The 26,063-nt window shown below is 42.9% G+C and overlaps 1 protein-coding gene across 6 annotated transcripts in view; it reads left to right on the forward strand.

Annotated features, from left to right (window-relative positions):
• The first annotated feature begins 2,270 nt into the window (after window positions 1–2,270).
• The window catches only part of PIKFYVE (phosphoinositide kinase, FYVE-type zinc finger containing), a 63,083-nt gene continuing 39,290 nt past the window's right edge, over window positions 2,271–26,063 (forward strand). For 3 of the 6 annotated variants that reach the window (XM_061378972.1, XM_061378980.1, XM_061379018.1), the window contains exons 1-10: window positions 3,149–3,272; window positions 5,756–5,937; window positions 7,961–8,137; window positions 12,477–12,595; window positions 15,164–15,335; window positions 16,037–16,244; window positions 17,640–17,729; window positions 20,965–21,103; window positions 23,712–23,869; window positions 24,668–24,779. In XM_061378972.1, the coding sequence (XP_061234956.1) occupies window positions 3,196–3,272; window positions 5,756–5,937; window positions 7,961–8,137; window positions 12,477–12,595; window positions 15,164–15,335; window positions 16,037–16,244; window positions 17,640–17,729; window positions 20,965–21,103; window positions 23,712–23,869; window positions 24,668–24,779 (1,434 nt within the window). In that variant the 5' untranslated portion in view covers window positions 3,149–3,195. Of the gene's footprint in view, window positions 2,432–3,148; window positions 3,273–5,755; window positions 5,938–7,960; window positions 8,138–11,491; window positions 11,672–12,476; window positions 12,596–15,163; window positions 15,336–16,036; window positions 16,245–17,639; window positions 17,730–20,964; window positions 21,104–23,711; window positions 23,870–24,667; window positions 24,780–26,063 lie in introns of those variants that run through there. The other 3 variants (XM_061379000.1, XM_061378990.1, XM_061379010.1) reach the window with 3 other exon arrangements.

Here is a 26,063-nt window from a genome sequence, read left to right on the forward strand (position 1 = left end):
TATTTCTGCTGTTAAAATAAATACTGGACAAACTTGTTTTCTGTATGGAAAAGAGATTTCCCCAAGATATTTGCTCACAAAGCCTCAAAAAATAAACCTGAACTCTGCCTGTGTATTTGTACTTTGTTCCTTGACAAAACGCCCCGCTTTCTAACAGCCACTGTTCCTCACTTCTCAGCTCTGATTATGCAAGAGCTATGACTTGGCAAGTTTCTCCTCCAAGACAGTCCATTCTTGCATGCAGCTGTTAAGGATACTACAGTGAAATACCAAGCCTTTGTGCCTGAGGTTGCAGCCTCACGGATACCAAAGTCCATGAATGGCTTTATCCAAAATCAGGAGTCCTACTGTACAGTCTATTCATTGAGATGAAGTTATTCAGAGGTGTGAGGTTTGCAAAGCAAAGCCCCGAGGTCACCAGCATATGTGGCGATTGCTTCTGGTTCATTAAAAAACCGTGACTTGTGCTGTGTTTCCAAAATCCAATCCGTTAAACATTTTTAGTCTGCGAAGAGAGCAAGCTTTCCAAGCTATGTTCTAGCTACTGCATCAAACTTTTCCAAAGCTTTTAAAGTGCAAAATTAAAACCAAAATAAAAAAGAGGCAAAATGAGACTGAGTAACTGAGCCTCTATTTACTATGAGCAGAAAAATTTGAAAAAATACCTACTTCAAGACATTCCTATCCCAAAGAAAGACAATATCTTGGCTTTTATTAGACTTCTCTAGTCCTCATGGAAAACTTTAACTTCATACAACCATACTCTGTCTGATCTCAGTTTATTTATGCAAGTATTTGGGGCCAATTTTCAATTGACTATCTAAACAAGACTGTATCACATTCCCATGGCCTAGGCACAGGAGTACTACTCAGAAGACTTCAGGTTTGCTTTTGGCACTTACACAGTCTGAGAAACAAATGATTCATTTAAGCCAAAATGTACACAGACACCCACCCACTATTGCTTGTTCTGTTGATTGGCCCCTATTTAAATACATAAAATCAGACTGTCAGTCATGACAATAGGTTTCAAAAAGCTGTTTCAGATTTCTACAGTGCTGCTATCACAGGGAAAACACAGAGGTACACAAGACACACCTCCACTGACATACATCTCCACCAATATGTGAAACTACTGCTTCTTAAACAACTTTGACAATCGTACATATTTACTCAATCAAGGCCCCTGTACATTCCCCCTTAAACATTCATATCCCCAGTTTATGTACAACAGCAGCACTGCAGCAGCACCCCTCTTCTGCACAGAGTTCATACATTCCCTAGAGTTCAGCTCTTCCTGTTGAAGGTACACTCTCCAGAGCTGACAAATGTAAAATCTCTCACAGCAGCCCTTCTTCAAGTACACTTAACCCAGGCAATTTAGCCAAGGCAGCTTAGCAGAAAACTCATGAATTTCCAAATACTCCTCGGTTCTCAGGAAAGACTCAGGGCCTAGTCAATAATTAACTACTGCAACAACTCATTAGTTCAGGCTTACAAACTATCTCTTCAGATCAGGCACGCTCGCAGGTAGCAGTACAGATCCTTGTCGCACCCCGGGATCTTGCCCACGTTAGTTTTACAGCTGCACTGCCCTCCATGTACCGCGGGCAGGCTAGCTCGCTCTTCGGGCACTGCTCGACCAGGCCGCGGGCGGTATCTTGTATTACAACCAACACCGAAACCCAGGTACCAGCACCACCAGAACAAGGTGCTGCCAGGCCCGGCCAACGCGGCGGTGACCGGGGACACTCCCATAGGATACGCGCGGAGCGCTAAACACAACCAGCAGTAGGTGACACCACCGACCATTGAGAGATATCAGGATTGCGAAGGAAGAAAGCCCAGTCCCGAGCGGGGGAGCCCGAGCACCCCTTCAGAGCCCGGGGCGTCTCTCAGCGACGCCCACCGCGATAGGGGGTGTTGGGAGGACAGCCCACCGCGGAGCTCCCACCAGAAAAACCCCCTTGAAACACAGCACCACCGCTGCAGCTCCTCTGCAGGGCGGGAAGCGCTGAACCCAGCAGAAAAAAGACAAAGGGCGCTGTACGGGGCGCCCAGACCCGCTACCTGCTCACAGCCTCCGTCTGTCCGTCCCTCAAAAGCGATGCAGGGCCCAGTAGCGCTCGGGGCCTTTTATGGGGCCGCGCCCCCGTCCCCGCCCGGCCCCGCCGCCGCCGCGGCGCCCCCTGTCGGGCCCGCCCAGCCCCGCCCCTCCTCCCGGCGGTGGGGCTGAGTGGCGAGCGCTTGGTCGCGACTTACGGGCCGTGTCGTGCCGTGCCCCGCTGGGTTTATCTAGCCGATGCCTCCTCCTGAGGAGGCCGCGGCAGTACGTAACGCGCCGTGGCGCTTTCGCTGTGCCAGGCATCCCGCAGCGCGGCGGCCTGCCCGCCGAGACGGGCCTTTTCCGCCCTCTCCCGAGACAGCCGCAGTAAGTGGCCTGCGTCTCCACAGAGGAACCGAAGGCACTGGCGGGCACGGAGGCCTGGGAGCCGAGGGGCCGCGGGCGTGCCCGGGGTGCTGGAGCAGGCCCCTGGGAGAGCGCGGGAGGCCAGGCTGCCCTTAGCGCTGTACAGGCAGGCCTCGACGGAACCGCCCCGTAGTGCAGCCCGGGGGATACGCGTACACAGGGGCGGGCACGGACACGGACACGTTTATCAGCCCGGAGGTAGCCATGTCGGCAGTATAGCCCCCCTGAGTAGTGGGTCGAGGCGGGGAGTGGGGACCGGGAGGAAGCCCAGCGCGAAACACCCGCCTCCCGGTGGCTCGTGCTGTAGCAGCCCAGACCTGCTGCGCCCGGGAGGAGCCTGCTCCCAGCACCGAGCAGAAGCGCCCCAGAGCGCCGGGGTGGAGCGCAGTGATGGGGCCATGCGGCCGCAGGGCGGGCTGTGCGGGGGACACCGCCTCAGCGGCACCACCCCAACGGTTGCCGCCGGCGGGTGGATTGGCGCGGAGCCTCGATTGGCCATGTCTCGGCAAGGAGCGGCGCCATCGGCGGGCGATTAGGCAGGACTGGCAGCAGCGCGGCGCGTTGCTAGGGGCGGGGCGGGGCAGCGGGCAGCCCCGGAGGTGGCGGGAGGGGGTGAAAAGAGGCGGCGCCGCGCTGGGCCTAAGAGCCGGCACCCTGCACCAACATCCGTGGGAGCAGGTGAGCACGGCCTCCGGGTTCCGGCGGTCCTGCTTGGGTTCACGGTGATGGTTGTTGCGGTGTGTGAGCTCTCTGTGTGGAGCCCGGCCTTGTCCCTGGTAGCGGCGGGTGGTAGCGCTCCTAGGTTGGTGTAGGGGTCCGTGCGTGGCAGCTGGCTGTGGGCAGTGGTCCGCCGCTTCCTTCCCTTCCAGTCGCAGGTGATCTTCCGGTCTGCCATTCCTGGTGGGTGGCACCGCGTGTGCGTGGCGGGAGGTGTGTCCCCTTTGCACGGTGGGAAGCGATGCACCGTGGCTCCGGCACGGAGATTGGCAATAAAGTGTGTGCGTGTGTACAACGTAGTTATGCTTAAGTTACGATCGTTTAGGTTTTATTCCTAGGGTGTGTTAAGCAGGTGTCTGGGGATTAGATCTAGGTAATAAGGAGTGCATGAGCCCTTCTGGCTCTGAGCAGTTGCGGTCAGTTTTGTGGAGTGCAGGATGTCATGGAGCCGTTCTGGGCGTAGCTGAGGAAGATGTTACCCGGTTTTGTGTCTGTTGGTTGATATGTGCACTTTACTTTTTGATTTTCAATAATATATAAAGAAGTGACTCTTTCCCTGTTTCCTGGAGGGGGGAGGGAAGAAGTGTTTTCCTTTTAGTGGGAGAACTAAAGCACTTTAAGAAAGGATGGTACACATCATAGCTAATGTGTTGTGTGGCACAGAAAATCTAGGTATTTTTGGAGCTAATGCCAAGTACAGTGGTTTTTTTTCCCAATCTGTTTTAATTATACTAGTATTGCTGTCACAGAAGCAATTACTCTGTGTTTTTTTTCCCTTGAAGCCCAAGTTTTATTTTTCCAGAATCCTATGTCTGATGTATGCAAGTTCAGAGACTTCCTTGGTTCTTTTTATCTTGCCGGGCTATATAGCTGGTTGCTGAGAGATGAACACAATTTTCTACAAGACTTCTGGTTGACTTCATAAAGGCATTTTAAATGTGGTAGTGTGTGTGTGTGGGAACATAACCCTGTTGTACATTAAATGTTAAAAAAGAAAGTTATTGTTGCCTCAGGTATTAACGAAACAAGTCCAAATTTACCTGAAGATAAGATTTGAAGGCATTTTCCTTCCACTCTGGTGCCTAAGCGTGTTCAAATCGTCTGTTGTTTGAATCATACAGCTGAAATGAACAACAGCAAAAAATACTATGACTTACAGGGGAAAGGGATGCGGGAACATTTCAGACTAAGGTTCAAGAACCTGACTGAAGTTTCTCTTGAAATGATTGATGTCTTTTTGCTTTTTTTTCTGAAAGATACATGAATGTTCAGAGAAACTCAGAGCCGAAGGTGCTTACTATACAGAGCAGCAAGCAGAAGTCCACTGAAAAGTCATATGATAGACTTGCAGATACCATCTTTTGTGCATTTGTCATGGGAGTGGTCAAATGTTGCCGCATGAGCTGCATGCAGCTTGTTAACATTTCTAGTGTCACTTGTTAACAATGTGGATTTTCTTTGGACTTCATAGATTTTTAGCATGGCTTCTTAAGACTTGGAAGAAAGTGTTCTAGTCAGTAAAATATTCCTGTAGATTCTAGGGAGCAGTTGTGAAAACTGGCAACTAGTATTTCATGAAGGAGCATGTATCAGGTACTAGGCAGGAAGTTTGATTTTGATGCTTGGCATGGGTAAAAGTCATTTTTCAGTCATAGGTTCTATCGCTCCTGGTGTTCCAGCTCTGTCGAACATTTCACTAAGTCTTGCTTAAACAAAGGTGACGGTAGTAAGCACCTTAGCAGGCTAGAAGTGCAGGCTTAGTGAGGTGGAGTGAAAGAAATCAGGTGCATATTGAGGTTAAAGAATATGGGCTGTAAGGATATATGACTGTTGGTCATATGAAAGCTTTGGTACACAGCAGATAGGCTTAACAAGTATGGCTTCCTCTAATGTAGAATGGTTTGACTTTGTTTTTCTTTATGTAGCTACTCTTGAAAACAAGGAAGTTTGGAGGTGTAAGATACGGCAACAAATAAACCACAGTTTAGGTTGCTTCCCTGCTAATTTACACAATGCCCTGCACTGTAGTGCAGAGGGAAAGGAAGGGAAAGGAAACAGTGTGCCATGAAACTTAATCTTTAAGTCCTGCTTTTGTTTGCAGTTCATTCTTTCTCATTCTGGAGTTAACTTGGCCAAAGTGTGTCTTGTGCTTGCTGAGGCCTGTCTTCAGTTGTCTTATTACAAGAGTTGCAGAAGTCACAGCATTGCCAGATCTATAAAAGTTAAAACTTTGTGATAGGGGTGGAGAGTCTCCATTTGAAAACTTCAAGTTTCCATAAAACAGCAACTAGAGTGTGTTGTCAGACAGTGTAGTAGCTGTTTACTTTGATGTTTAACTAGGAGCTCTGAGTTACTTGCTGCAGAGATGCTGATCTCTTGACAGTAAGACAGGGGATGTGGGCTTCTAACTCTGGCACTCTTGCTATGTGCTAATAACAGATATCTGTGGTAGGTGGGATGAATGTCCCCCCTTCCCCTTGCACCTAATGAGACACCTTCTCTTCAGTTGATGGAAGATGTTCCATTTCACCACCCTGTATATAATGCATGTTGCTGAACTCTTTCCAGGGCACGTGAAATGGCCACAGATGACAAACAGTCTCCAACATTGGACTCTTCCAGTGATCTACCTCACACTCCTAGTAGTCCGTCTCAGCTCACTCACTTCAAACCCCTGACTCCTGACCAGGATGAGCCTCCTTTTAAATCAGCTTACAGTTCTTTTGTAAATCTCTTCCGTTTCAGCAAAGGTAAGTTGGGAATATGTGTATTTGGCTTGTGTGTGCTGTCTGTTTTATTGATGCCCTCTGCTGCCACGTAAACTTGTAAAAATGCCTCTGAATATTAGGGCATAATGTCAGATGGCTGGCCAGATGGATTGTGAGTCAGTGCTTTTGTGAGGGGTGTTGCATCTTGCTTTTAGGTGACATTAGGAGAGATTTGCTGTGGGAGAAGAGAGACAGCATGTTGCAGCTAGAAATCTGTGTGTGCCCATAAAGGTCAGACAAGCCAGTTAACAGTTAGTATTGTATAGCTTCTTAGCTGGGCATCTGCATTTCCTTTGCCTGTATGAAGTTTTTGAGGCTAAAAGCAGCATTAACCTTCTGCCAGCCTATATGAGCAGAATTCATGCTTGTCCTTCCAATATAAGTTCTTACTGCAGACTTCTTCCATTCCTCACTTTCCTGTGCATCTTGTACCTTCAGGTGGGTGGCAGCTGAGCTGCAACAAAGCAGTGCATGTACAGTAAGTCTACCCTCAATTTGCATGGCTTAAGTATCAAGAGGCCTGAAGTGTTTGTGTATTAAAAGTACTACTTGATTTTTGCCTTTGTGCTACGTGCATTATGAAGCACTAGAAGTCTCAGTAGGCAAGCTCTTAGACAGCTGTGAGGTTTTTGTTTCAAAGAAATATACTGCAAAGAGTGGTGAATGTGTGCACCTTGGGTGTGTACAAAACCCGTATCTCTTTGCTGGATCTGGCAAACTATTCAGCTGCTTTTGTTTAGTCTGTTAATTATCCAGCTCTGCTAAGCAGGATTCTGCAATGTTTTGCCTAGGGAAGAAGGGTCAACGTAGCTTTTTGTATAAGCAAGCTGATCTGTGTAGCTTCTTGTGCGGAATGAAAAATAATGACTTGGTATGACGGCTATTAGTTTGCATAGTACAATATCACCTGTCATTATTAATTCATTGAAAGCATCATAAGATACTGTCAATATTGGCTTCACTTGTTTGTTTCTGAAAAATGTAGCTGGAGTCAGCAAAGTATTGTGTTGAAAGAATAGGAAAATAACTTTGAAACAGCCATCAAATGGGCATGTTATTGGAATCAATGATAACCTGTCCATACGTGATCCTCTGATGGAAAAGCGTGGTGTATGAAAGGCTGCAGTAACTTTAATGGCCTCAGTGCTGTCTTTTAACAAACCTGAAAAGCTTTTCAGGGCAGAAGCTGATAATCAAGCATAGCTATTCGATATAGCAAGAATAATTCATACTTACTCATTTGTTTCTTATACACTTTTCATGTTAGGGATATTTCTGAAATAGTCTGAGCCTTGACAGACAAGTTCTAATGTATAAACATGATCCAAATAAGCTATTTATAAGAGTTGTTTAGCCATAGTTTCCCTCAGCATCTCCTCTCTCCTCTTTTTTGGAGCAGGAAGGCTCAGTGGGGAGCACTCTTCCATTCTCCAGGGAGAATTGGAGGAGAGAGAAGGAGGTGGAGCAGCACACAGATATATTTTTATAGTTATTGTATTTTTGCAGCTAATGTGGTTGCACGTATTGGCTTCACATCATGTATGCTCAGTTTACTGACTGTTACCATTAATGAGATGGAGAAAAGTCACCAGAGAACACCATCAGTATCAGTAAAAAACTAGGAACTCCCACACAAGCTAAACAGAAGGAGAAATGGGGGTTAGGGGCAGAGTGGCATCACAGAATCACACAGTATCACTGAAACACTGAGGCTGGAAGGGACCTCTGGAGGTCATCTGGTCCAACCTCCCTGCCCAAACAGGGTCACCTAGAACCAATTGCCAGGGTTCATGTCCAGTCAAGTTTTGAATATCTCCAGCGATGGAGACTCCATAACCTGTGACAGTGTTCAGTCACCTCACCATAAACAAAGAGTAATCTGAGACCATCTCTCCTTTCCTATGCCTTGGGGAAATCAAAGTGCTATGGCCCATAGTTTTGCATGCACTACTGGTTTTCTTTATCATGTCTGAGCAGTTGGTTTCTTTCTTTTTGTCATCTCCAGATGATGGCAGACCTTCATCCACAGCAGAGAGAGCAGAGGCAGGACAGAGTGATCCACAAGCATTGAGTGGTGGCTGGTCCAGACCTCAGCATCCCAGGACTCAGTCTCAAAGCTCACCGGTTCCTTACAAAAAACAGCTGACTGGTGAGCTGCAAAGAAGATCTTCTACAACTCTGGGTAATTTCAGATCTTTATTCTACAAGGAAATGTTGGACTAGCCAGTCTAGGATACTTCAGAGTGAGGTGGAAGGAGATGAAGAAAGGTTTGTCCTTTCTTCATCAGAAAGGCTGAAAGCAGAATTTGATATGCTTCTACACTGCTTCTGTTGGTGAGGTTGCACTTTGACCTCAGAAGCATGTTCCCTCCACCCTTCTAGTGTTCTAGGAAGACACTGTTGCTGGGGATCTGCTATTTCAATTACAAAATAGTCTGGAACAAAAGAGGCTGCCAGAACACAGCCAGTGACTTAAAGTCACTTGAACCTTTAGCCTGAAAATTTCTGCTTTGTCTTGAGAGACTTCAGTTTCCTAACTTCAGTTTCTTAACAGCCACATACAAGCTATAACTTTGGGCTCAGTTTGAATAGGATTGATGTGTGTGTTTTCAAGGCAGTTATAAATGCAGGTTTTTTGCTTGTGGCTGTTTTGAGGAGACTTGAATAGAAACTTGTTTCTAAACCTTTTTTATTCTTAACCTTGGAGCTATTGCCAGATGCCATACTGAATCCCTCTTAGCTTGAATGAGAACTGAATGTGATTTCAAAGCTGCCACTGTGGAATGGCTTTATGAAGATGGGGAAGAGCTAGTGAGTAAGTTGCAGGGGTTCCTCTTGAGATCTACCTGGTTAACATTGGCTGCTTGTGATAGCCTTGAGCAAACTAATAAGCTGGGTAAAAATCCTATGCAAGAGTATGGGATCTAGTGTAAACAAATTGCATCTTAAATGTTGTTAATGTGTATGGGAGTTTTAGAAAGATGTCTAGTTTTGATAACTAGGCAAAAGTCCACAACAGATAACTAGCATTTTCATCTCTGTGAGTCACTTGCATGCTGCTTTAGTGGAACACATTCATTGTCTTCCTTTTTGCTTTCTAGTACTGTTTGTGCTCTTCAGCTGTACCTGTCACAACAAACCAGTTAAGTTTTGTTTGTTTTGTTTTGCTTTTCAAAGGTTTTTCTTAAATGCCCCAAGTACAGCAGTGTGCTCTTGGCTGACTTGTTAATTTACTTCATTCTTAGTTACCACTTTGAAATTATCTGGGGCTTACAGGTTAGAAACCTTTAAGTGAGGTAGGTTGATTGGTGCTCAGAATGCAGAAGTAATTTTGCTCTTTGACTTCAGTTGGGATTAGGCAGCCAGAAAAATGTCACTTGGTGTACCGAGTAGGTAATCACAGCTGGAATGGTATTGCAGGTTCCTTCTCAGTGATCAGAGTTCAGGTGGGGAGAGTAGGAAAAAGGAGAAAAAACATGTAGTATTTCAGAGGATGTACAGGTTTTTTCAAAGATCAGCAGCCATAAATATATATAGGAAGGATGAGGGTTACCATTGAAATATGAGGACTTTTTTTCTTTAGCTGCAGGAGTTAATTTTTAGCGTAAGAAGGATAAATAGGTTAAACTGGAAATCTAGATGGGGCTCCTTTGGTATATTGAGGTTTTGTTTAGTGAACATGTAGACTGGAAAGTAATGCGTAGGAAAACCACAGTTACTGTATAAACTGGTTGTCCTGAAAAGATAAAGGGCTGAGATCTAGCTGGCTTTTGGTTGTTAAATGCAGGATGGTATCAAGTAAAAAACGACTGTGTTGTATGAGTGTTTGGCTAGGGAAGAAGAGGAAGTAGATGAAGATACAGTGGAGCTGTGGACTGAGGAAGTATAAGGGCTCTATATATCAAAATTATGAGGAAGCTGTCATCACTTGCTGCAGGTGTTTCTGCGCTGGGTGGAGAATGTCAAACAAAAGTTTGCAGAGCTAATCTGGTTGCCAAACTGATGAAATAACACTTAAATAAAATTTAATTTTATTAAAAAAACTAATTTATTGTGTGAAATTTTAATTGTGTTTGGGGGGGTGGGGGCTGTGGGGTGTTTTGGGGGGTGTGTGACTTTGTGTGGGTTTTGTTTTGCATTGGTTTGTTTTGGTAGCATATACTGAGTCTGATGCTTCAGGAACACAAAAAAAACCCTGACCACTCCTTAGTGTGGTCAAATCTAAAGAAGATATGAAAAGTTTTCAGAAGTGCAACTGATAGCAGTTGGGATGATACTGTGGCAAAGCAAGAAAAATACACTTATGGTTTCTGTGTTTGTGGAAGAGCACATGAGTTTTGCAGGTTTAATGGTGGAATAAATACAATGCTGAAAGCATACTTCTGTAAATCGTGTGTGTATTGATTGAGAAAATGATGGGTATTTATAGTAATGGAATTCGGATTGAGAGTAAGAGTTAACCAAAGATTGATACATGTGAATTCTTTTATAGGGATGGTGTGTTAGACGCAATGTGCGCTGTATTGCAGGGATGATAACTTCTTACATTCTTGCTATACAATGTATTTTCTCCCAGAAAGGGACAAATCACATGATTGCAAAGGAAAAAAACCAACTGGATTTTAACCTGAGAACCGGCTTCTCTAGTATAAATAGGTTAGCCCTGTGCTCCAGTTGCTGGTGGCATGCTTTCCTAATGTCGATCACATCTTTTTGACTTTGTTTTTTTTCTTATGTAACGCACAAAATGGCATTTAACTAGCAAGAGAACCAATGTGGAGTTATCTATGGCATTTCCTTAGCGCTATGTATGTTCATACTTTGGGAATCACTTGCCTCAGATTTGTAGCTAGTTAGTCAGGAGGCCTGGTAGTGGTTTTTTTTGTTTGAGTGGTTTTTTTCTTTCAATTGGAAGCAACATTCCTGGAAGCAACATATTCTAGAATTCAAAAGTTACAGCAGGAAAGTCCAGACAGTAAACGCAACATAAATCTTTTGATAGAAGTAAGGAGGAGCCATAGTTTTCTATGGTATTATCAATGTTTTCTTGAGATGTTATGTGGAAAGCATACATCTGTAAATTGTGTTGTGGGTTGGACCTAGATAATCTTAAGGTCCTTTCCAACCCTAACTATTCTATGATTTTTTTGTGTGCATTGACTGAGAAAATGACTCTGATATTTATAGTAACGGAATTTGGATTAGGAATAAGAGTTAGCCTAAGTCTGAGAAATGTGATTTTTTTTTTTTTTTTTTAATCACCCTAAAATACTCAGCCTGGTGCTGTCCAAGAGTATTTTTGTTGCTGTTTTTTGTTCTGTTTTTATAAATAAATTCCAAGTGGCTGGGCACTTAACTGGGTTTAAGCACTCCAGAATCTCTTTAAAAAGATCTGTTGTGGCTTCTTTGTTGTACAGAGGTTATTAAGCAGATCTATGTGGGCTGATTAAAAGTATCTACAAAGGTATCTACTGAAGAAGAGACATGGAATCCCCCAGTTTTAATCCCATTACTCTTAAGGATTTTGTTCTGCACACAAAGGAGTAGCCTAGCTATTACTGCACGGCAATAGTTAACATGCTTGTGCTGGTGCTGTCAGCATTCCCGCTGACATCAGTGGTATCTAAAGCAGTAAACAGAAAGCAGCCATGACTGTTCTTCTTGTACTAGGGAGAATCAAAATAAAATGCTAGTCAGATGGAGAGCAACGAAGCTGGTAAGAAACTTTTAACTATTCAGAAAAGTTTTTTATGTAGAAAAATGACTCTGAAAATGTTTAAATATTTAGGTAAATACAGCACTGGGTTTGCAGATCCTTCTGGAGAGAAAGATCCTATTTGTAACTTGTTCAGCAATGCTTCAAAGTAATCTAGCATTTTATAGGAAAGCAATGAACTGCATTACATTTTTATAGAGGAGTGTCTTTGCTATAGTTACTCAAGAATGAGCTTGGCTTTTAACTTAAAATTACAAATAAAAAAAAACCCCAAATGTGAACTTCTGGATGCATTGTATTCTGAATTACTGTTTTTAGTAGAAACTGAGGAATTAAGTCCTGAGACTTGCTGTAGCAATTTATAAATAAGTTTGGGTTAAGGCATTGGCTTATACTAGTCCTAGAATGAGTGTAAATATTGTTGTAATTATTTTGTACATATTAATACCCTAGAGGGCATTCTAAAATGAGACTTCAGTGCTTTCTAAAAGACTGTTATTACAAGGTTTATGTGGTAAGTTGAAAATAGTTTTATTTCTTTAAAAGATGCCTTCCTTCTCAGACAATTAAATCCGTTCTTGTAAAGGCAGGGGATGGTATTTAAAATGTTAATCAAAATAGGCTATCTGGCATCAGAAGCTCCCTTTGGGGGAGACAAGTCCAAGGGCAAGAGTGATACAAGCTTTAACTTTGCAAAGTGTATAATACATATGTGAACATTTTTCCCTCTAGTGGGGTTTTGTGTAGTGATGTGAATGTTGATGTATCACAGAAGAAATGCATACTACTCTCCCTTCCCTTCCAGACAATCGAAGGAAAGTAGAGCCACCTCTTGGAGGTCATGATCCTCGAACAGCAGTTCAGTTAAGAAGCCTCAGCACTGTTTTAAAGCGCCTCAAAGAAATCATGGAGGGGAAGAGCCAGGTACTACTTCTTAGGGATTTGTAGGTCAAACTATCTAGAAACTGGATTTTTTACTGGGCTTTTCTGAGCTTCATTTTTTAACCACATTACAGGGATTTTTCAGAAGTTTGAAGAATGAGTGAATAAACAAAGTTGTGAGTGCAGAGGAAACTTGTGACATGTCAAACATCTGTCATATTGTAGAAGTGAAACACTGCACTCAGCTTTCTGAACTTGGACCAGATGCTTTCATTTTAAATTCCTTCCCACTTCTGTATTACCTGATGGTTTTTATAGTTGAAGGTTAATCATGGGCAGGTGAAACACATTGACTGTCACAAATAGCAATGATAATTCTGAGGATAATTAAATCTACTGTTTATTATGGTAATGATTGGTCAGCAATATTTGCTTGAAAGGCTTGTCCTGGTAATCTGTTTTGATTCAGCTGGTTAAGGATCTGGTAGTTGCTACTGACTTGCTGATTTCACCTCCTGCTGTGTTGCGCCATGCCTTTAAGAGGAGGATCCAGTGATAAGTGATGATATAAATAGCTGTGTCTGGGAGCAAGGCATGAACAGGCAGAAGTACATTTAATTAAATTGAATGAAGAGAAAAAAGAGTTTTGGCTTGATAGCTTTTACAAGTAGACTTGAGTAAACTCACTTAGCTTCCAATGCTATTCTGCTTGTAAGAGTAACTTTGCTTTGGTTGATAGGATTATATTTTTGAGGTTAAAGCAAAAACCTTTCCTTGCAGTAAGCAGGGCACTGAGTATGGCTCTTACTAGTGTTTCAGTTTGTGGTAGCGTCTGAAGGCCCTGGAGACTTCCAGATATCTTTGAAGCTATTCGAGAAGTGCTCAGTCAGGATGCAGCAGTAAATGTGTACGTCTAGATCTTTCTCTGAAACTAGTATGTTAGTTGTCAGCATGCTGACTTCTGTACAGATAGCAATGCATCACTGCCCTTGACTGCAGCCATGTCTCGCTTGAGTCACTCCAGGGAGCAATTTCTTCCTACTGTCTGACTCTACAGGAGACCACTTTACTGTTGTAGAAAGCATGTCAGATTCTGGTAGGTGCCCCTCTAATCAACCTCTACTGCTAATGGGGGCCAGGCTTCTTTTCTAAACCTTTCCTTGCAGTCTGTTCTTGTCATGCGTGTTGGGTCTGACTTGAGAAAGGAAGAGATCTGGAAGGTGTCAGCAGCAGTGGTTAGGTTTCTAAACATCCAGTTGTGTGCAAGTGGTGCAGAGGCAAAAAGGGAGAGATGGTGGATAGAGGCACTGCTGCTTGGAACAGCCAGTCATGTGACAGAACCAGAGACTTGGCTTATCCTGCAGAGGTGCAGGAAAACCTCTTATTTGGTGTCCCCTGCAGCTTTTCAACAGTTTCTTGGAAAGCTCTTCATTGTATCTTTCCCTGCTTGGAGCTTAGTGTTCATCTTAAGGATTTCTAGGCTATTTTGAACACTGGACTGACCTTGAGCGGTCTTTGACCTCTTTCTGTACAAGCTTTCTTGGGTGAGTACAGCACGAATTTGCTGTCTTGTTGGTCATAGCTCATTTGGTCTCAAAATTGGTCTAGCAACTATGTCAAACTTCACTCTGTAAACATCCAAAGAAAAAAAAAGCCCCAATTCAGCTGTGCTTTCCTTGTTTTTTTAATGTGAAAGTTGGATCACTTTTCTCTGCAGTTACTCTCTTCCTGGGTTGCTTTGAGAAAATTCTTGCAGCACTTTCTCTTCCAAAGAAAATCCCAGAGTATTCAGTCCCTCTGAAAAGGCTTATTGCTAGAACTGAACTCTAGCAAAGAGTGTTTTCACAGTCAGAGCTGTCATGTGGCCATTAGTGGTTGTCTCTATCCACTGTAATTGTAGCTTGTGTGCTCAGAATTATAATTGAGATTTGTCTTCCTCTATAGCTACAACACCAAACAGAAGTTTTAACTCTTTGTTGTCAAGTCTTAAGACACAAATTCCTGTTGCTGCACCCATGCTGTAAATCAGTGTATGTTGTCTGCTGAGTGTGTACTCCACAGTTGTCTTCTTGAAGCAGTTAACTTGGAGTTTTGGAACAATGTCAATCTGGGCCACAGGCTTTTACAACTGTTTATTGAGGTTTTGAAGAATTTGATCACATAACAAAATTTTTACATGTATCTATAATCCTTTCAAAGTACATCCCAGTATTAACTGTTAAAATGATTTTTTTGAAATTTTTTTTTAAACTGTGCTAGTTGAGGGCCATGTGCTAGGGGTAAATGAGAGGGAACTGCAAACAGTACTTCATGTTTGTTTCTTCTTGACCTTTATCTACAGCTCATGATAACTTTCATCTGCTTTCCCTCCATCTTGGATCAAGAAGGCAAAGGCTTGCTAGATTTTTTCTCACAGTTAAGAACTCTCTCACTCTTCTGACTCGCTCCAAAACCATGTCAAAAATCTTTTTTGTGCTTATACACAAGAGTGTGCACACACATGAATATATGACATTGTCATTTTCTTGTGCACTGTCTACGAAGCAATCATAGATCTGTACATGCTTTTTTGTTTACATAAAAAACTTTCTCTGCTGCCTTCCCTTGTAGGACAGTGACTTGAAGCAGTACTGGATGCCTGACAGCCAGTGCAAGGAATGCTATGACTGCAGTGAGAAATTCACCACCTTCCGACGGAGGCACCACTGTCGACTCTGTGGGCAGATCTTCTGTAGTCGATGCTGCAATCAGGAAATCCCTGGAAAATTCATGGGCTATACAGGTAGGCTTTATCTGTTGAAAAGCAGAACATTCTCTGTGCTCAGCTCATGACTACTGTGTTTTAGATTATGGCATCTGCTAGAGAATGCTGTAGAGGTCTCTAGTGGGCTTAGAAATATGCAGAAAGAATCACAGGACTTAATTCTACAGTTTCTTCATGTACAATGTCGGATTACACCTGCTTATTTTTACCATTACTATGTCCATGATGACAAAACAAATATAGCTACTATTTAACAAGGATGTTCATTACAAAAAGTGTGCTCAAGTAGAAGCTGCTCTTTGTAATGGTAATTTTAAAATATGAGCCACATGGTCTAATTGAGCATGAGGGGAAACTCTTTCAAATACCACTTACCAAACTGAAGACATCGGATGGAGGTGATGATTCCCAGACATCAGCTGATGTGTAATATTGAACTAGCTATTGTTGTACCATGATTTCAGTGTGCTATCTCCCTCTCCCCACAGCCAGTGTCTCTCTTACTGGTAATGTTATGCACCATTTGACTAGGAGAAATTCACTGAGTGTATAATTATCTGACATTTTGCTTTTTAAGGAAATAGGAGAACTAGACTTAAACACACAAAGAGGATTTGAAACAGGAAATCCTTTTTCCACCACTGTACACCTCTGATCCTGCAGAAACAGAGTAGTATTTGTTCCTGTTCACTTACACTCTCTGGTTCCCCTTTCCATAGGGGATCTCCGAGCCTGCACTTACTGCCGCAAAATAGCCTTAAGCTATGCACACTCCGCAGACAGCAATTCCATTGGAGAAGACTTAAACGCTCTGTCGGATTCTGCATGTTCTATATCAGTGCTGGATCCTGGTGAGCCACGCACACCAGTTGGGAGCCGTAAAGCTAGCCGCAACATCTTCCTGGAGGAGGATCTAACCTGGCAAAGGTAAAGTGAATGGTTTTGTGCTGAGATGCAGAATCTTAATTGTATTTTCAGACTCACCCCTGCCTAGACAAAAGCTGGTGGTTTCCATCTAGGAAACTTAAAAGTATGTCTCATGTAAAAAGAATCTAATCCTGTGCTTGCTTCTTATGTTTTTCTCTTTAAGTTGAAATTTGGAAACTTTGCTATTGGAGCTTTAAATTATTTGCAGTCCTTTAACCTGTTGAATCAGTGATTCTATGCCAGTGGCAGAGCAGGTTTTTAGACAAATAAAAAAACCCATCCCTTTTAACCACCAGTGTTTCAAGAAACAAATTTGGTGCTTTACTTGTCAGGTTTTGGGTTGGGCAAGAGAATATAAGAGATGCTGTCTGTGCAAATAGGAGAGAAATGGTGGAAGTAACCATCTGTTTTAATGGAAGTGGGATTGAAAGGACATCTATAAATGTTCTCTTATACTTTTTTTGAAAGTATATTTCTTCCACTGCTCTTCAATAAGGGGGTCTTTATTTTTGGGAGATGAATAAAAGAACACTGTACTTCTCAAGTGGTATGCAAGTTAATTTCTGAGGACTGTGAATTAACTCAGCGTGGGGAGAGGAAGAAAAAAACAGATGTGGTGCTTGTTTTCCTAAAAACAGAAGTACAGGCAGGTATGAAACTACCGAGGAATTCTTGAGTCAGAGCCTGTCTTTTCAGTATGTCCTTTAAAAGTAAAGGAGTAGGGTACTCTGTGCAAGTACAGCAACTCAGACAAGGTTGTACTGTGTACATTTTCTTACAAAGAGCATCTGTCATGCTAGTGACAAGTCTATATCCCAGAGCACAGACAGTACAGCTGTATCAGTTAGGGTGCAGTGGCTTTTCTCTCATGTTTTATCCAGTAGGGATTTATACTGGTGGTGTATGAACATCTACTGTCTGTCCTTCCTTCTGGGCTAGAAGGAAAGGAGTGCAAAGGTGATAGTGATCAGGTTAAACAATTACAGAAGGTTGTCAGGCTATCTGGGTAAAAAACTGTCTAACAGTATCAATAGATAGCATTGCTTTGATAGCAAACATGATATGTTTGCGATACAGGGGCAATGACTCTACCTCCGAAGCATGGAATAGCAGCCTGTAAGGAAGGAGAGGTGTAAACAAAAAGGGATAGAGGGAAAGTGGGCAGGAAGGCAGGATAATGCAAGAAGTGGCAAGAGGCTGTATTATTTAAGACTTGAGTCTGAAGTGAGAAGACTTGAGCACTATCCTGCTCAAGTCCCTACATATGGGGAAAGATTTCTCTGTTCCCTCATTGATATAATAATCGTGGGTGTGAATGAGAGGTAACATTGGAATTAACAGCTGTTTGACACTGCCGCATGAGGCAAATCTCAAATGTGCTCCTTTTCCTTGCAGCTTGATTCACCCAGACTCTTCAACTCCCACGCTGTCTGCACGCCTTGGGACTGTCCAGGAGGATGCAGGGAAGTCACCAGCTAGAAATAGGTAAACTAATCACATCTGAATACTTTCTGTTCTGGATGCAGTCCTAGCATACCTTTCACTGTAAAGCCTGTATTCTGGGGCTTGTTTTTAAAGAGCATGCTGTTCCATGTTCAAAATGGGACACCCTATTACCCATATGTGGTGGTAAGGAAAGGCCATTTATATATATGTTCTAATTAGTAAATATATGACTTTTGAGGAGCCTGTAGGTTGCTGCTGGATCAGTCAAAGGTGGTGGTGAAGAGGACAGAAAGGGAAAGAAGTGTGTAAGAAAGGCAGAGTTCTGAGGAAGCCAAGAAAAAGGACTAACAGATGCTTGTTAATGAGAGGTAAAGACTAAGGTCATGGAGGAGCTTTTGTTTAGTTTTGTTTAGTGTAGTTTTTGTTGGTTTTGTGTGTTGTTCCTCCCTTTTTCTCCCCCTTCCCCCCTCCCCAGTCTGCTCCTTCTGCTCTTTCATTAAATACAATCTTGTTTAAGGTTATCAGGCTTCCTTAGGCTAAAATCCTATCATAGGCCTTTATGCAAGAGTACTGGAATGAACTTGGAAATGTTCATTAGAGTTTTAGTACAAGTTGTGAATGCTTGAGCCTAATCCCACTAAATAGGATGGTATTAGAAGAAGAAGTAATTTCCACTTCACAGTGCTTCTGCTATGGTTCTGGTTACATACTTTCATTATGGTTAAATTGGGAAATAAAGGTGAGGCAAGGGTGTAAGGAACAGATTGAAGATAATCCAGATTTCAGTGTTGGAGTCAGGAGACATTCAGAGACTTCTTTGCATTGGTATTACAGGCATGCAGAATGTTTAGCAATTTGGTGGGATCTGGCAGGACCAGCAAAGACAAGGGAACTTCTGTTGAGGAGGATGCTGGGTGTGCCTTTCAGGGAGTGCAGTGCTTGGAGTCTTTATCTTCTGTGTGATGGGAATGGTTAAGAGGAGATCCATACTGACTGTACAAGCCGAGAAGCAAAGATCTTGCCTAGGGGGAGTAAAACACTGGTGAATAAACTAGAACCAAAAATCAATTCTGGGCAAATATGGCAAAGAGTCCAGAGTTGAAAGTTCAATGCTAAATAACTGCAATGACGTCAGGAAATGTCTGAAACCTTGAGGATGTTCTCCTCCTTCTGTTTGAATGGATGTTTTCTATTTTAAAAGGCCTTTGCTGTTTGCTGACACATGCAGTAGTAGAAAGGTTCTAAGCTGGACCTGGCAAGCCCAAACTGCTCATTCAAGTTAGAATTCATGGCCTCACTGTAGTATCTTACCTGTCTGGACTCATGTTTGAGAAGCAATGATGAGAAATAATCAAATTCTGAACCTGTGAAAACAACTATTTGTTTTGGGTTAAGTGATGCTACCATTTAGATTGTCTCAAAGCCACTGTAGGTGTTTCTTTGAGAGAAGCTAGACCACACCTCTTTCTAGATGAGATGAAGCAAAAAAAGATGCAGATTGAGTGCATTTAGTTGCAGGTAGCAGAAGTTACTTAGTATTATTTGTTTTTCCTGTGCATGGGGTATCTGTGTTGAGTTTGTCTTGATTTTTCTCAGACTGTTTACGGGGGCAAAAAACACAGCACAACAGTCAAATGTTGCAAGTGGAGGCATTTGAATTCCTCCTTTGCAGGCCCTTCTAAAGGATAAGGATTTTTTCATTGCAAAACATACCCTCTGCTTTTAGAAAAGATAAATACTATGAAGTAATGGATGTAACTGGTGATGATAAAGACACAGATGTGAAATCTGACTGTTCTGAGTCTTGCTTAATGCCCTTTTACACAAATATCCCTGCTGCTTACAGGTAGGGGCCACAGTTAAAGTAGCTGTTGTGAAACAACTGGGAGGAGTGCTTAATGATGGACTTTGATGTCAGTCTCATGTTCTGCATCAATAATGCTTTTTGTTAAGCTGCAAAACTGCCCATTCTAACTTTATCTGGAGAGGATATGAACAGTAGAAAAGTGGCAGAGTTTCAGCCTCCCCTGAATGCCTGGCTGGGACAGAAAGCTTTTGCTTTATCACCCCTAGATGTATATGGATGTAGTACCAATAGAGTTTCCTTTGATTCTGCATAAATTACTAAAAAGGACCTAACTAAACTGCTTTGTCAGCCCTGTATTCTTGTTAAGAGGCAGAGGAGGAAAAAGCAGTGATTTTGAGACTATTGTACTATTAGTGCCTACTTCCTTGCAGAAAAAAAAAGTTGAAAGAGGGTGGCATTGCCTTTTCATGCCTGGGCTCATCCACATCATCTGTTGTGAATTCTTCAGAATAACTAGTGTCTGTTGGCCAGTTATCAAATCCTGTGAAGTTATCCAAGTTTCATTAAGAGACTAGAGACTGGCAACAGGTCTCGTCACTCAAACTGCTGCAAGCTTCTGGAGGCAGTTCAGCACTGGCATTTTAAGCTTCCTTCTTGCTGTTTGCAGAAGTGTCTTCTGTCCTCCCTCTTCAGGGTGCTGTTAGCATTAATAGCTTGCACTGCATGCTTTTTGCTGCTGGGTTGCAGAAGTTACTCTCTTTTTCTTGAGAGGCTTAGTCTAATTGTGGGATATTGGAGCAGAGGGTATCTGGAACTTCATTTGCATTTTTAGCTTTGCAGTGATAATTGCAAAATGATGTGTTTGTATTAGGAGTGCACAGCCAAGATTTCCCAACAGCTGTACTGATATGAGGTGGATTCTTCATACTGCAGTACAAGGAAGATTGCCAGCTGGAGTGACCTCCAACTTCAGCAGTTTAGCCACCCTAGAGAGCAGGTGCTTAAATTCCTAGACTCTGTAAGCTGTCAGCCATTTCAGAGAGAGGAAGGAATTTTAAACGGGTTAAGGAGAGGGGGAATCTCATTGCCCTGTTACAGGTATCCTGTGTGTTGGCTGCCCTTGCTGGGATCTGTCCAAGCTGCTGCAGTTTCTGATTACCCAGTGTCCCATCCCAGTCTAGTCAAATGTAGACATACATGAATTACTGTGACTAAACTTAGTTCTAACTCCTTCCTACAAAAAGCTTTACAAAAGCTTAGGTTTAACTTTGATGTTCCAAAGCAATACACTTCCTAGGAATTCTTTTTCCTGTTTTGATGGGGGACAAAGCTTTAAGCAGTAAGTCTGTTCTAAGGAGAGTGAACAGTGTCACTAGCATAAGTTCCTTTTTAGCATGATATGAGATCAATGCCTGCTTTGCTGGAGCACTGCACAATGAACTTTAATCCTTCTCTCTTCCACTACAGGTCAGCCAGCATCACTAACCTGTCACTGGATCGATCAGGTTCACCGATGGTGCCTGCCTATGAGGCATCTGTCAGCCCCCAGGCCAGCCGCACACATACGAAGGCAGAGACCACTGAGGATGAGCGCAAGATCCTTCTGGTACCTTAACAAGTCTTCTGTTTGTCCTGCCCTGTGAAGGCGATGAAGTTTGCCTTTCTTGTATCTTGCTACCTTTAAAGGCTCTTGTCTGAGTAGTCTTAAGTGTACCAATCCTCCAGGTAGTGTAGGGATGGAGAATATTGGTGCTGCTTTGGGCAGTTCCATCTTTTTGAAAGAAATCATAGTTTCATATGGTGTTTGCATAAAAGTGTTTACAGTTTTTGTTAGTAAAGTGTGTTATGTGGTGTGGAGTTAGCGTATGGTGGCTCCTTGTGGGTTAAACCTGTAGCACAATGACCTGATTTTGTATTTATTCAGGTTTAGATTTTCCCTTTCGTAAGCCATGTGACTGAAAACTTTAAATGGCTGCGTCAAAATGGTTACACCACAATGAATAAATTAAAGCTGTTACAGCTTATTGGGGCAAAACCTAACTTGGTCCCTCCCTTTGTTTGCAGAATAAATACCACAATTTGTGGAAGGTTGCAGTGACGTACTTGTTAAAAGAAAAAAATCATCAATGTGCAACAGTGTTCTGTGTAATCCTGTTATCCCCTCCCCACAGAGACAGTGTTGGGGATGGCAGTTACTGTGCAACCTTCAGTAGAAAACAGTGTTTCTTTTCTTTGAGCGAGGGGAAGTGTTTCCAACAGGGGGGCAAAAAAGATGCAGGGAAGAGAAGGGAGTGTCTTCACACATTAAGAGATTCAAGATTGCTCCATGTTGTCATTTTGCGATCAGGAAGGCTCATTTCTGTGTTGTCGGGTATTTGCCTGCTGTCAGCAGAATGCACACAAGCGTTCCTGAGGGTGTAGAAAAACTAGCTCCTGTTCAGTTGCGTAACTCTTTTCATGGGTGCTCTGTAAACAGATAACCACGTGAGGGAGGAATGTTAAGACACGTCTGTACACCGTCCTGCCTGTGCATGTATGTTAATGCAGGAAAAATGAAATATAAAGTGCTATGAACACAACTTGGACCAAGATGATCAAGTCCCAGTGCACTTCAGCTTCACATTGTTTAATTTTTGTCTCTTTCCTTCCTTGGGGGAGAAGAGCATTGGTAGTATTGCTTCTGTTCATGTAAGATCAGAAGATGCAGTGTCAAATAATCTAAGGTTTTCTGGGCATTCCCACTGTTTGTTTAATGCACTTAGCATATGGAGCTGACTCTATATCAGAAGGTAATTTAAAGCTTAATGTAGTCCATTCAGAAGACTCATGAACTTTTCTCATTAAATAAAAGCTAGGGGATGATGTAAATACACTGGGATAAACAAATTTTAAGTCAAGCAGAGGTCAAAATCCTGGAGTTGAAAGGATTTGCTGTGTTCTGCCAGTTTGTGCAGTTTAATGAATTCAAAGTGTGAGTTAAGGGTAAACTATAAGGCAGTTGAACCATGGAGACACTGATTGCATCAAATCTTGTGATCCTATGATGTGCTTTTACTGATCTGTTTGACTGTATACCTGGTATGGAAGGGGAGCTGATGACACGGATTTTAGGATAACAACCAGGACAGCTGCTGCTGGAAATAAAAGCAGAAAGCTAGTCCAGTAACAGAAGTGGAGGAAAACTCTTGGATCTCAGGGCAGTCTTGGTAAAGTGCAATAATGTGGGTCTAGCAGTTAAATAGAAAGCTGAAACCAGTTAAAATTTAAGCTTTCCCCTCTCCCCACCCTTACACAAAACACTTGAGCCATTCGAGAAAGTGAGGTGCAGTGTCTCTTTTCCACCTCTTGGGGTGCTCTGTTGCGCTCAAAATAATGCCCAGATCCCAGTTTCCACTCTGCAACAATGGGACTGTGCTGTGCCAAGCCAAGGCATATGTTGGAAAGCAAAAGGGCCCAGGTGCAGAGAGACAGCTCAGTTTGGATGGAGCATAGCCTAAGCAAGAGTTGGTGTACGTGCTTAACAGGCCTGCAAATGAGTTTGAGGCTGAAGTGTACCAAGTGGTGAAGGGTGCTGATCCAGAGAGTCAAAAATGGTTAATTGAGTTGGGAGGGATAAACACCTCTTTTTCTTAGTTGCCATGCGAACAGTGTCTAAAAGAAGACTTGTTACTGAACAATACAAAAAGGGATCCCCAATAAGAGATGGTGTCCTAGAACTTGAACATAGCAGTATGTGTTGCTGTGTCAATTGCTCTGTATGTGCGGCTTGCTAATGGACTCGTGTGCTTCACAAAGCCTAGATTAAGAATAGATTATATAGAAAAACCCTCTTCTGGATGATGCTTTTATTGTCTCACACTTCATTTACACACACCACCTGAGTCTGAGAATAGGGTGCAAAAGGGGAGCAGTAAGGACATAAGTATCTTCTAGGCAGTACAAAATCTTGCCACATTAAAAAAAAACAAAAAACTTAACTCTGAGGGTACCTTCTTTATTTCTTCCTGGTTCTCAACTTTATGTAAGAGTAAGGATACAAGGAACTGATCTCATGTCTGTTTGCTGTTTCTGTTTGTACCTTCATGTGCAGAACAGCTTAGATTTTGTCTGTGGAGGGGCCTTGATCTAGAAGCTGATCTGAGAGCCCAGGTTGATGCCCTTGAAATCAGTGCTAAGGTCAGACTAGTAAGTAACTTGCACATTTTGTTGTCCAGGACTCAGTCCAACTGAAAGATCTGTGGAAGAAAATCTGCCATCACAACAGTGGGATGGAGTTTCAAGACCATCGCTACTGGCTGCGGACACATCCCAACTGCATTGTGGGAAAAGAGCTGGTCAACTGGCTCATCAGAAATGGGCACATAACCACAAGGTAACCCTGATGCTTTAAGACAGCAGATGTCATCTGTCTCTGTCACAGGAGGTTCTGAGTTTTAGCTGAGATAGTGTGCCCTGCAGAGTTAGACCTCTTTGCAGGGAGATGAGAAAGAAAGAAAATGTGGATCTCTTCCTTGCTACCTACCAACGCAGGCAGGGTTCTCACTCTGTGTGGTCCAACCAGCAGGGTTCAGGAGGCTGTCTGGTTTGGGAGTTGGTGGGGGAGGTAGCTTATTGGACAAGTATCACTCAAACAGTTGGAGAACAGTGAATGTGTTACAAAGACTGCCCAAAAACGTTTGCTTATTCTCAAAAGGGCAAGTCTGCCCATAGGTTCAGAGATCACTAATAGTGTTTGATAGCTAAATTTTTGCTGGGCTGGCAGGCTTTTAACCTTGTGAGTATAAAGAATCTGGTGTATTTAACTGTGCGAGAGGGGGATAAAACTGAGATGGTTCTTAAGCATAGAGCAAGTCCTCACTCAGTAGAGATGCTTAGTGTATATGTAACTCAAGCTGCCAGTACTGGAGGAGCACAAAAAATATGTCTTAAACATCTTCTGAACATCTCAGCTGAGTTGAGAGTACTAGCAGTCTCCTCATCCAGCTCCATACTTGAATGAGTACATTCCACTCCCTTTCCACTGTATTTTAAATAGCGTCTGGTTAATGACATACTGATGAGTCAAATAGCTCATAGCAAATGACTCTTCCCTTTTGTAGCACGCCTGTAGTATAAACTGTGTGTGTTTAGAACTAGACTTGGAAAACCATCTCTATCTTCATACTTCCAGGGTCCAAGCCATCGCAATAGGACAAGCGTTGGTTGATGGACGCTGGCTAGAATGTGTCAGTCATCATGATCAGCTCTTCAGAGATGAGTATGCTCTCTACAGACCATTACAGGTAAAAAGAGTAGGAAAACTATGGGTTTTGCTGGGCTTGGCTGTTGACTAGAATCTTTTCTAATTCTGTTCTCAACAAGCATATCTATGAATCAGCTCTCCAGAGAACTGGCCTTTTTTCCTTAGTGATTTCAAGCCTGAGGAATCTGCATTTGCCAAGAAAACTTTGGGACCGTCCTCTATAGAGGGTGTGTTATTACAGACAGTGCACTACAAAAAGTGGATGAAAGGGTCTCCTTTCCAGGTCAGTGCCTCTCATTGCGGATGTTTTCAATGGAGGCCTTGAAATAGCATAGTCTGTGCTTGTGGCATCTGTGCCATCATGCAGAATCTAGAATCTGTGTGCAATTACTGGTGATGGAGACAATGGTGGTTGTGTTCTTCTGCTTCAAAATTGTTTCTTTAAAAACTTTCAAAGAATGGATATTTTAGATATGCAGTATTGGATCTTCTTATATATTGTATTGGTAACCTTTTCTGATCTCCAGTTATGGCAGTAATAAAGAATTTGGTACCACACCATGATACAAGATTGGGAGGGGATATTTGTCATGCCTCCCAAATAAGACCAGCTATCTGAGGGGAAGGCAGGGAATCAGTGACCAGAGATGCTATCCTACCATATTTCATTGCAATCAAACTTACTGAGGGGTAAGAGCAGTCACTGGCCTGAGCGACTGGATTATTGTTTTAACTGGAACAAGGTATCTCTGCAGCCTCTCTGTTACCTGAAAGCATTTGAGACTTTTACATGTTCTGCAGCTTCTTACAATAAAGAATGTCTCCAGCTGTCTGATGCAGCTCAGTCAGAAAGCTTGCAGCCATTAGCATCTTCCTCGTGAATTTCAGTTCTTGGCCACAGTCATGTGGTGTTCCTTTGAGATTGCCTTGGGCTTCATCTGGCATCTTAGCTAGCCAGCTGCACTGTCCCAGTTTGCTGGTAAAAGCTTGCCCTTAACTAGCAAGTGCTTGTGGATCCCTGTTTCTAACTGTTTGTAAGGGGCTTATGTTATTAATAGTTTAAAGCCAATGCTTGTTCTCATCAGCTGAAAGCACTCTCTGATCTCATTTCTCCTGGACAAGAGTCAGGAGACTCTTGTTGACTCGCTTGCTTGCTGACTCAGTTGCTTGTTGCACTCACTGTATCCAAAGGAATGATGGTGAGGTCTTGAGATCATGATGGCTGATAGAAATCACTTAAATGTTCTCCAGGTTCTCTGGCACTCTAGGCAGGCTTTGCTTGGACACAGTAGCCCCTGCTGGAGTCTTGAGTTGTGAGTGAAAC

The sequence above is a fragment of the Neopsephotus bourkii genome, unplaced genomic scaffold, assembly GCF_033783945.1.
Source record: "Neopsephotus bourkii isolate Nb327-2 ecotype Australia unplaced genomic scaffold, CSIRO-AGI_Nbou_v1 NB_196, whole genome shotgun sequence".
In the NCBI taxonomy this organism is placed as follows: domain Eukaryota; kingdom Metazoa; phylum Chordata; class Aves; order Psittaciformes; family Psittacidae; genus Neopsephotus; species Neopsephotus bourkii.